This window comes from Emydura macquarii, unplaced genomic scaffold (assembly GCF_026122565.2).
Source record: "Emydura macquarii macquarii isolate MOO-44397 ecotype Brisbane River unplaced genomic scaffold, CSIRO-AGI_Emac_v2 contig_1390, whole genome shotgun sequence".
In the NCBI taxonomy this organism is placed as follows: Eukaryota; Metazoa; Chordata; order Testudines; family Chelidae; genus Emydura; species Emydura macquarii.
In genome coordinates this window covers 7389498-7400287 of record NW_027131527.1, presented here as the reverse complement: position 1 = coordinate 7400287, position 10790 = coordinate 7389498, and the positions used below count along the sequence as shown (strand labels likewise).

The 10790-nt window shown below is 44.8% G+C and overlaps 1 protein-coding gene across 2 annotated transcripts; it reads right to left on the bottom strand.

Moving 5' to 3' along the window:
- Positions 1 to 235: 235 nt before the first annotated feature.
- Positions 236 to 3872, bottom strand: LOC137156025 (uncharacterized). Of its 2 annotated transcripts, XM_067552578.1 has the most exons (4): positions 3653 to 3872; positions 1666 to 1762; positions 1057 to 1220; positions 236 to 702 (listed from the first exon to the last, which is right to left on the bottom strand). In XM_067552578.1, the coding sequence occupies exons 2-4, from the start codon at positions 1750 to 1752 to the stop codon at positions 327 to 329; spliced, it is 627 nt and encodes a 208-aa protein (XP_067408679.1). In that variant the 5' UTR covers positions 1753 to 1762; positions 3653 to 3872; the 3' UTR covers positions 236 to 326. The 2 variants fall into 2 exon arrangements, 1 of the variants encoding a protein (XP_067408679.1); XR_010920640.1 differs by lacking the exons at positions 1666 to 1762; positions 3653 to 3872 and adding an exon at positions 1360 to 1519.
- Positions 3873 to 10790: the final 6918 nt, after the last annotated feature.

The following is a 10790-nucleotide window of genomic DNA, read 5'->3' as shown; positions in this document are numbered from 1 at the left end:
AATGAGCTCCAGTAATGTGTCTTTCTATAATGCATTCAGCCAGGCATTCTTTACTTGCTGTCTTGAATGACCTGTACAATGATTCCTGCCTGAGCGTTAATTGTAGTCTCCATCTGTGTCGATTGCCATTATGTATTAATTTCAGAAGCAACCACCATGTGTAGGACACAAATAAAGAATCATTTCATTTCTAAGTCTAAATTTTTATTAAACAGCAATACACAGAGTTCCATTTCTTACAAGGGACCTGAAACTGAGGAGCACGCTCTCTCAAATGATTCTCTCATAGCTGTGTGTGAATCCAGCTGTCATTATGAAACATGTCTCTAGGGGTGGAGTGCAAGGAGTACTGTGAGGGGCTGGGAACATGCGAGGAATGTGTGTGAGGATTTGAGGGAGGGCATGGCACACTGTTCTGTATGGACTGCAGGGTGAGTTGAGTACGGATGTGTTCCAACTGCAGTGGAATCAGGGACCTCAGCATCTGTTTGGTCCTCCATCATCTTTATCATCTGCTCCTGCCCATTTCCTCTCTTGGCTATCCCTTCTGAATTTTTTGTTTGTCTCCCTCCATGCCTCTGCTTGCTATCAGCAGCATCAGATGATTGCAGAACTTCTCTAAATGTGGCCTCCTTACTTCTGATTCGCCTCATCTGACAGAAGTGCTCCACAAATGTGTAAAAGGCGGCCTCAAGAGCACATCTGCAGAAGTAAAACAAACAATAAATAGAGGCAGTATTGTGAGTGCACTCACAGCCTTGAATCATAACTGTTACATACACCTCTTTCTCATTTTCCCTGGGCAAGCGTACAGCATGGCGAGTGCTCAAAGTATGGTGAGTTCAGCCTGGGATGGAAAGGGCAAGATGGGGCAAATGGTATCAGTAGTTTCCAAAGGGGCTCACTATAAGCACCTAGGGATACTATTCTGAATACAAGCACCATTTTCCACGGGTGGGGGTGATCAATGATATCTCACTCCTGAAGGCAAGCGAGGATGCAAGGGCACATCTCCTGCATGTGTGTGGCTTCAGACCAGGTCTGTGTGCCGCTCACCTGGGTGCTGCTTTGGTTCCTGCAGAAGTAATTGCTGTTTGGTGTAGCAAAGTTTCCTTCAGCGGGAGAAGAAACAAAGCAGCTCTACCAAGGAACGTTTGGAGGATTCCCGGGACATCTTGGGGTGCATTAACAAACTTTTCTGCTGGGCCTGCACTGGGTAGCTGCACAGGGGAATGAGAAACAGATGCAAACAGTGCTAGTGTTGTTAATTTCCATCCCTTATCCCACTTCTACCAGGTAACAAAATAAAGGTGAGCTCTACTTCATGTCACCATGCAGTATCAAAGCACGAGTACTTACTGGAGCTCCCCTCTCCTGCATCCAGCACACTGGAGTGCTGTGACTGGCAAGACCCCTCCAGAGTCAAAAAGAGGTCCTGGCTTGCCATGCTACTGGACGATCCTGTCGCCTATCCCATATCCTCTTCCAACTCTACTTCCTCATCTCCCACTTTGTCTTCGGAGTTAACTCCACTGGCTGCTGCCTCCAGTCCTCCTGAGGTATCCAAGGGGCTGTTAGAGAACGGGGGGGGGGGGGGGCCACTGAGGATAGCATGCAGCTCCTTGTAGCGGCATGTCTTTGCACCATTCAAGAGTGACAGTTTACCTCTCTTGCCTTCTGGGATGCCTGCTTCAGCTCCTTGATCTTAGCACAGCACACTTGAGTGTCCCTTTCATACTCCTTCTCCACCATGCCGAACAATCTGCCCATAAGGATCAAAGTTTCTATAACTGGAGTGCAGTTGCAACTGCACAGCCTCCTCTCCCCACAGAACCACCTGTGAGGGGGGCTAGCCTATGGCTCCTCCCCTTCCGCCTGAGGCCATGCCCCTCCCACCCCCTCCTTTGCCACCGTGGAGCTCTCCCCTCGCCACTGAAGCCATAGGAGTCCTGCCCCACCCTACCCCAGAGCCGGGCTGCCCCAAGTCCCAACAGGGACACCCTGGCCCCCCCAGCTGCCTGACAGTCCTGGCCAGCAGCCCCAGCTAGGCGGCCCAAGCTGCATGTGGCCCCAGACTCTCCGGAGCCGGGGCTGCACGCAATCTCAGCTTCTCCTGGCAGCCCCGGTGCGGCAGCCCCAGTCATCCCGAAGCGGCGACTCCAACATGGCCCGAGCCACCCTGGTGTGGTGGCCCCAGAGTGGCCCCAGTGCCTACCAGTGGCCCCAGCTGCCCTGGTGCAGCAGCAGCGCACAGCTCCAGTGCCTGCCGGCAATGTAGCAACCCCAGCACCTGCCAGCAGCCCCAGAGCGGCGCCCGAGCGGCCCCCAGAGGGCCCGGGAAGCTTCTGTTGCAGAGGTAGCAGGACGGGGTGGGGCCTCGCCTGGCTCTGTGGGAAGGCTAAACCTTCCCCTGCCTACACTAACTATCCCATGCCCATACCACAGACCCAGCAGCTCCAACAACTCTGGTGTACTTCAGGTAGGAGCATGTTTGCTGCAGGGAGCTGGCACGCTCATCTGGGAAGATGAAATGTGAGCTCTCCACACTGAGCAAACAGGAAGAATAATTTCAAAAATTCCCAGGCCTGTACATGGGGTGGGGAACACGCCTGTGTATCTGGCTGCAAGGTAGTGGAGTTCAAACTGTTGTCCAGAGTGGTTATGCTGGTTATTGTAGGACACCTCCTGGAGGCCCTTAGCGGGACTTTAGCAAGTGCAGTATTTATATTGACCCTGTATCACCCTAACTTTGTTGCATAAAGCTTTATGCCTCTCATTGAGGTGGTTTTATTATGTCTGTGTAGCAAGAGAATTACATTAGCAGAAGGAGCATTGCAGTGTGCACTGTTTTGTTGATTAAAGCTACCTTTTGTCAACAAAACTGTGTAGCGTAGACAAGGTCTAACAGTGATTTAGTGAGGTGGAGAAATGCTAACTAAGGACAATCTGAGACCTGGTCCACACTATGAATTTGTTGCTCAGGGGTGTGAAAAATCCATAGCCAAGTGATGCAGTTATACAGACTGAACTACTGCAGCAGACAGTGCTATATCGACAGGAACGCCCCTCCCGTCAACATAGCTACCACCTTTTGGAGAGGTACAGTACCTATGCCATTGGCATAGGCAGCATCTTCAGTAAGTCATACAATGTTGCAACTAGTGTGCCATAAGTGTAGACAAGCCCTGAGACCACATCAAACTTGCACAACTGAAAATAAGCGATGAACTAGAGCTACTGTTAGTGTGGACTCTAGAACATATAGTGTGGGTGTACTGTACTGTTGCTATTTATACCATTGCAACCCTACCAGTCAATTACCAATGGTTCATTTCTGTAGTCTAGAGACAGCCTATGAGTATCATTCTGGTTCACTACTGTTCATTTGTCTGGATGGACAGGACTGGCAGTTAATGAGAGCAGTCAAAAAACCCTGTTTCCCACAATCACTTCCACTTGCGCTTAGCTTTACATGCAGTAGTAGCCCCACTGACTTAATGCATAAATGTTTTCAGGATTGTGGCCAAGGTGGTAGAGGACTACTGGACTAGGTTATTAGTAACAAAATTCCAATGTAAATTAGGGCTTAATAAAGTAAACTATTTAAACTTTATCGCTGCTAATTCTTCTTAATAATTATTATTTGTATTACCATAACTCACAGGATCCCCAGTCATGGATCGGGACCTTTGTTGTGCTAGGCACTGTAGAAACACAAAATAAAAAGTTGGTCCCATCCCAAAGAGCTTAAAACTCTTCGGAACAAATTAATACAACGCAGAAATGAATTGGAACACCAGACTCAAGCCTAAGAGAGGAACAAAAAAAATGCAACAAACATGATAAGAGATCCACATCCCCAGCACAACCATTTTCAGTTGTAGCTTTTACAATACCTTGGGCATGCTGTCATACCCTATCAGTAAATTATTATAGATCTTTCTGACTGATGCAATACATTAGTCAGTTTAATTTTTAAAAATCTTATTTGGAATTTTTTTAAAGGATAAACATTCCAAACAACAACAAATTAAGCAAATATTTTAAAATATGCACCACTCTTGGTATGTAATTCTACACTTTGTGCTTTATATCCTTTAACCTTGATTTAAAACAAACAAAACTTTTCTAGACCATGACTCAGGCTACATCATATACATATACAGTTAATCATTTTGTACATAAACATTGTTACTGATTATATAGCAGTACATTAAAATACAGTAAATATTTTCTCATTACTCTTCTAGCAGTGTGATCTTGAATTATCTTTTACAGAAAATGTATTAATCACCATATTATTTATAATGGAAAATCAATAATCACTATTTAAAAACAGTAAGGAGTAATTTTTCCCGAAGGACTCCTTTTTGTGGGTCCAAACTGTGCCCACAAAACTTGCATCATGAAAATTGAATTATGTTTAGAATTCTGAGTGCTTGCAGCTGTAATTTATGGATTTGCCTTCACAAAATGGTAATCCCCCGCAAAAGAACTCAGATTTGCACTTGCAATTCTTTGCAGGTGAAAAAAAGGGGACTGTGAATTAAATTTTGTAGATACAGTTTACACCAACAAAACAAAAACTGTCCACTTGAAAAATTGCCCTTAATTGCTTGTTAACTAAGCAGATGCTTTTGAAGAATATTTTTTCCCTGTCCAGAAAAGAAAAAGTTGCTACATTGTAGCAAGGTATTATTTCCAGATGCTGTAGTTGGGTGTTTGTTTTGTTGGAGAACAACTCTGTATCTGTCTAGTTTTTGTGCAATCAATCACCTCCTTCAAGAGACAATAAACAAAGGGAAGTGAAACATTCTCTCCATTTCAAAGGTCCAGGTGCAACTGGCCACGTCCTGGTTCTGTACACCGGCGGCCTCCTCCACATTACCGCACCAGGCTGCAAGAGATGAACTGGCAGGGCACAGGACTTTGTTTCGAAGCCCCTCTTCGGGCCAGCGGTACTACATGTAGCACGCCACAGCAGCGGCGTCCAGCACGACTCCAGGGCTGGGGCGGTCTTTGGAGTAGCCACTGACCGAGCAAACAAGCCCGGCCTGTTCTAACTTTCCCGCCCTCCAAGCCCCCGCCTCCATGCCGGGGCCCTACTCTGCCGCTCCCATTTAGTGCAGCTGGCTTGGCAATGGGGACGTGCGATCACCGAGCCCATCTCTCTCTCTCTCTCTCTCTCTCTCTCTCTCGCTCTCTCTCTCGGCAGGAGTTAGTCTTTGCTCTGCCGTGTGCGCGCGCGGCCGGCCGGCGGTGCCCTGCCTCTGCTCAGCTCCTCTCTCTCCCTGCCCCCTCTTCCCCGCGCGCAAACTTCCTGCCCCGCGCGCACCTTTCCCTCCCCGCAGGCAGCGCTTCACCTTTGAGCCGCCCGGCGCCAGGCCGCGCCCAGCAGCAACTTCTCAGGGGCGGGGCCGGGCGGGGGCCGCCGGTTCATCTCCGGAGCCTGGAAAGCACCGCGGGGGGCGCCTGCCTGCCTGCCCCAGGCTGCAGAGAGAGGCGTGCACAGGCGACGCGGCGGTACCTGCCTGACCCAACCCGCTCGCACTAGGGGCGGCGGCGGCGGCGGCCTGGCGGCTCTGTCTCGCCCGCGGCACACGCGGCCCCAGCCCGAGAGCCTTAGGGGAGCCCGAGGGACTGTGAAGTGCGAGCGACTCGAGGCACAGCAGCTCGGACGGGAGCCAAGCTGAGCAGGCGGGGAGGTGGCGAAAGCGCCCCCCCAACATGGCCTCCTCCTCCTCCTCCTCCTCCTCCTCCCCCCTCTCCGCCCCCGGCGGGGATCAGGTGAGCCCGCTGCCTTAGTTCTCGTCCCCGTCCCCCTCCCCAGCCCCCGTCCTGCGCTTTCCCCTGCCTGTTGCTCCCTTCACCGCCTCTCGCTCGGTTCTGCAGCCGCTCCGGGCTGTCCCCGGCCCGCTGCTCTCTCCGCTGCCCCGCACCTGGCCCGCAGAGCCCCTCTCGAGAGCGAGCCGGCCGGGCCCAACGCGGTGGGTCTGTGGGAGCGCGCGGGGCGGTTGGCAGCAGGTGGCCCGCGAAGGGGGAGTGGGTCGGTCGGTTGCCGTCATCACTGAGGCTTCGCAGCGCAGCTTTGCGGGACCGTGCAGCCCCCGGGGCTCCCCCTCCCACACCTGCCCATGCAGGTAACCGGGAGCGGCCGGAAAGATCCTGACTTGGAGGGGAGGCTGGCTGCGGCTTGAGGTGAGCCGAGAACTTGCCGCTGGGTAAGAAGTTCCAGGGCTGCCCCGCTGGGGAACAGAAACGTTGTAACCCGTGAAACACGGAGGCGTTTGGAAATCCTGGCGTTCTCTCTCTTGCTTCACGTTTGTTTCTTTCTCAAGTCCAATGCTGTGCACTCTGCGCCGCTGCATGCACGGGGCGTAACCTGGAGGGAGGGAGGGAGGAAGGTGATTTTCACCGTGTCTGTGGCAGCTTGATGGTAATAAACAGCTGGGAAGTGCGATAAACTGAAATGATCTGGAGAGGGTCATTCTCCAAGCGTGGGCTGCGCCACTTCAGAATGACTTTTCTTGGAGTCTTGCTCGTTATGGAAAGGTTGCAATAACAGTGCAACTGAGTGCACGGTGTACATGTTTTACGGTACCATAAAACGTCTCCTTTCTAGGACTCCTACATTCCTAATGAGTTGAGTTCCCCATATGTTAAGCTGAACACTTTTTCATACAGTATTAAATCATATTTTGTGATCTTTTTTGAACTTGGTTTCTAAATTTAAAACAATAATCGAAATGTTATAATCGAGTCTTTTTTCTTTTCCCACCCAAGTATGAAGAAATTAGATGCTCACAGATGCATTTAAAACATATATTAAGAAAAGATATACTGTTATGAACATCTGGTTTTGACCATAAACAGACACTTTTTGTTTATATATACACCAGTTGGGAGTAGAATCCAGCAGCCCTTATTCCCATTCCTTGAACTACTAGACTTCACTTCTTTCAAATGATCTTTTTTCCTCATGTTGGAAAATAAAATACTGCTGCATATCTAGGCAATGCAGCTTAGATGTGTCTATATCTTAGATGTGTCTATATCTTATTTATAATGTGTTCTGATGCATCATCTTGAGTAAATTTGAATTTATATTCCTGAATACAGATTGGACTACCCTTCTTTCAAGAATAATTTGCACCAAAGATGAATTTTCTAATGATAAAAAGTAGAACATATTGTTATTTTAAAAATATCAATTACAGTAAATCATGTTACCATTTATTTACAGTATTATGTGTAATAACTACATTTCAGTAAACTTTTTTTATCAACAGTATGCTTTTTTGTTTTTAAAGGAATATTTAGTTTCTTCTTGCTTGGTGGTGGTTGGTTTTTTTTTGTTTTTTTTTTTTTTTTTTTTTTAACAAACAGTTAAGACAACATAGTTACAGGATGTAAACATTATTAGCTGTTAGATACTTTCCATCATTATTAACACTTGTGCATCTCCCTCACTGATAGCAATGGTGGTAGCAATAGTGTAGACAACATACTGCCAGCATGTTATCTAAACCACTGATCAGGTCTAAACATGATAGTTAAAACACAGGCAGCTGGTCTATACTATTGCTTTCCTTGTTGCTACCACTGGTGAAGCTGCCACAGTGGGAAATTTGAAGAAAAATGCTAGTGCAGACACAGTCTAATGGTGCACAAGTACATTAGTGGCAGTTCTACTTCTCCCTGGAACTCCTTTCCACCCAGTTGCCTTACTTCTTTGATTGAATGTGCATACTTCTAATCCTTACACCGAATCTTACTGTTGTATTACTATAATTTTGTATATGGCTTGCATATTTTTCAGAAACATGATAAACTTTTCTTCTTGTTCTAACAAATACTGCATCACATCAGTTGAAATTTACTCTTTTGGTCTGATATTTCTCTTAATTGATACAAATGACATATTACTTGTGTTAACTATTGTCTCTCCTAAGGATAGGAGAGAAACTTAAGCAAAATATCCGGAATTGAAAATGAATTATACACTGACTAATTGAACAAAACTTTTCTATAGGGTGTGGGGAGAGGAGACGAAGAAAGCATGATAAATGTAAAATTTTGGCAACATGCCCAGAACTTCTGAAGCCTCTTTCTACTAAAACTGAAACTGTAAGGTTGTCCCACCTTTGATTAATTATAATGTTAGATTGTATCCTCTGTTCCTTTATTTTTGCAAAAGTATAATCTTTCTAATCATTATACTATCCTGGTTTTTAACAATGTTTTGCTAATAAAAATATTTAACATCAGGTCTTCTGATCGCCATTATCTATTTCCTTTTAGAATATAGCGTGGAGCCTCATTTTTGTGTGTGATTTTTTTCTTCTCTTTTTTAAACTGCTTCATATTGTATTTTTGAATGAATCAATATGAAATGATGATTTTTAGCCTGTGAAGACCAAAGGGCTAAGACTAAGGCTCCAATCCTGTAATCAGATCCTACAGGCCCCAGTTCAGTAAGGTATTCATGCATGTGCTGAACTTTAATCATGGGGGCTACTTGCATGCTTAATGGTAGGCATGTATTTTGCTGCGTCAGAGTCCCAGTGCACTAACCCTTTTCAAGACTAGATCCAATTGCATGTTCAGTGCCTAAGGTAATAATACTTGGCTTTCCTAAATGACTGTATGAAGGATATATGGAAACAACTAACCTTTCAGGTAATCCTCAAGTGGGCAGCTTCAGAACTTTCCAATGTTGAAATAGTGGTGGCTCAAGTTGCCTTTGACAAAAATGTTTACTTTTAGGGCACTGTCGAGTACTGGGGCTTCAAAAGAGTGGGTACAGCTCCCAGTGTCTGAGGCAAATCTATATTAAATCCAACACAGGTTACAATCGCCTCAGAACTACTCTAAACCATGTAATCTGGTGTTGATTCCACTCTCACAAGTTATTGTATGTAAAAACCACAATAAAACACCTGCAGCTGGCCCTTGTCAGCTGACTTGGACTCTGGGACCCTCTCCCCTTGCAGGGACCCAGAACCCAGGCTCCAGCCTGAGCTTGGACAGCCACACTGCAGCTTTATAGCTCTGCAGCCTGAGCCCCATGAGTGTGAGTCAGCTGACATGGGCCAGCCGCGGGTGTTTTATTGCAGTATAGACATACTCGGAGAGTCTTTCCACTGACTTCAAATACTAATTTATTGCATATAAGGTTTTATGAAGACAGTGATGCCCCTTTTGCTCATTCCAGCAGTTTGCAAGTTCAAAGGAAATGTACTTGAGTATCAATAATTGTTTTCTTATTTGCAGGTAGCCTTCCCAGTTCATTCTAAGAAATGTGCTTATTCTTTGAACCCTGTATGTTGCTGAACCAAAAAAACAGATAACTTTCTTAATGGTGGTTACACGGTATGTCAAAGAATATAACATAGTAATTAGTTTGCCAATAAATACAAGTAATATTGTATGGCTGGGCTGTAGATGTAGTTGAGGTTTTAAGAGTCACAATGAGGATAGCTTTGGTTGCTGTCTTTTATAATACCAAGTATTTTCTGAAAACATAATTTTTTTTAAATGTGCATCTCTTTCAAAATCAACTGCAGGAATAAAATACTTTCGTTTCTTGTGTGATACTCACATTTGATGATATTGTTTCAAGTGAGTGTTAACCTTAAAGCGAATGAGTTATGGCAGGTCAGTACCAGTGGTGCATTTTGTCCTCTGTACTGCTACCTGGACATTTTGCAGCCCTCGGCCAATTTATAGATTCTCTGAAGTCTGTAGAAGGTCCATAGTGAATGTTAAAGGTATAGAAATTTCTAGTTGTATCTGTTCGCAATTTGATTTAAAAAAAAAAAATCTCTTGGTGGGACAAGAAAGCATTCAGTAATTTTGTAATGTGTACATTTTTAGCAAAAAAATTAAACCTCCATTTTGTCTGTTATATAAGAGAAGTTATAGATTTAACAGTAGTAGCTTATAAAATATTTTGCTATATTTCACAAAAAATATAAAGTTTATTTTATTTTTGATGTTGAATAAACAAGCCAATGTGAACTAAAGGACTATAGTTCCATCAAGGAATTCTGTTGGTATGAACAACAGTAAAGCGTAAGTTGTGTAGTCATCAGAACGCTCAAAAGAAATTCCCCTATTTAGAAGTATCTATTTGTGTATTTTTACAGATGAGAATGTATGGTCCACAATTGCAGATATATGTTCTACACAGGTTTCCATCAGAGCCATTCTTTCTTGTTCTTCCCTGTTCCTTCACTAATTTTGCCTCACCCTTTCTCCCATCCAAAGTTCCACTGGGGCTGTTCTAGCTGATATCATTTCCACCTGTTCTTGCTCACTGTTGGGAAGTCTCTTTTGCCTCCTGTTCTCTGGCACTTCTTGTTCTTCAAATTATTATCTGAACCTTGTAATCTGCTAGTGTAACATCACTTTTTATCTCATTTGGGACCATCCATCAGATTATTTGGACCTAGATAACTGTTAATTTACCATTATATATTATGTGAAGTGTGGTTGTTCATGATATACAATATATTTCATATAAAACTATTTACAAAGGGTGTTTTCAGTTTTTGGAATGAATTTATGAAGAAAAAAGAAGTAATTTTGGCATCTTTTTTTATTCTAAAAAAACCCAATCTTGCAAGCCTTAATCAGGTGAAATTTGTGTTGCTTTCAAAGTGAGTAAGAATAAGAATGACTGGATTGGACACATAGAAGCTCTTTGCAGACATGAAGTCAAAGCACTTCACTCTCTAACTCAGCGTTGCTTCCATGGTAAAATTAATAAAGAACGGTGCAGAACAGGG

What these genes read in the sequence shown, in the direction of transcription:
- LOC137156025 (XM_067552578.1), bottom strand. Translation starts at nt 1,752, where the DNA reads ATGGTGGAGAAGGAGTATGAAAGGGACACTCAAGTGTGCTGTGCTAAG. An exon ending in CATCCCAGAAGGCAAGAGAG is followed by an intron (nt 1,221 to 1,665) that starts GTAAACTGTCAC and finishes TCCCCTGTGCAG; the next exon opens with CTACCCAGTGCAGGCCCAGC. An exon ending in GGAACCAAAGCAGCACCCAG is followed by an intron (nt 703 to 1,056) that starts GTGAGCGGCACA and finishes TTACTTCTGCAG; the next exon opens with ATGTGCTCTTGAGGCCGCCT.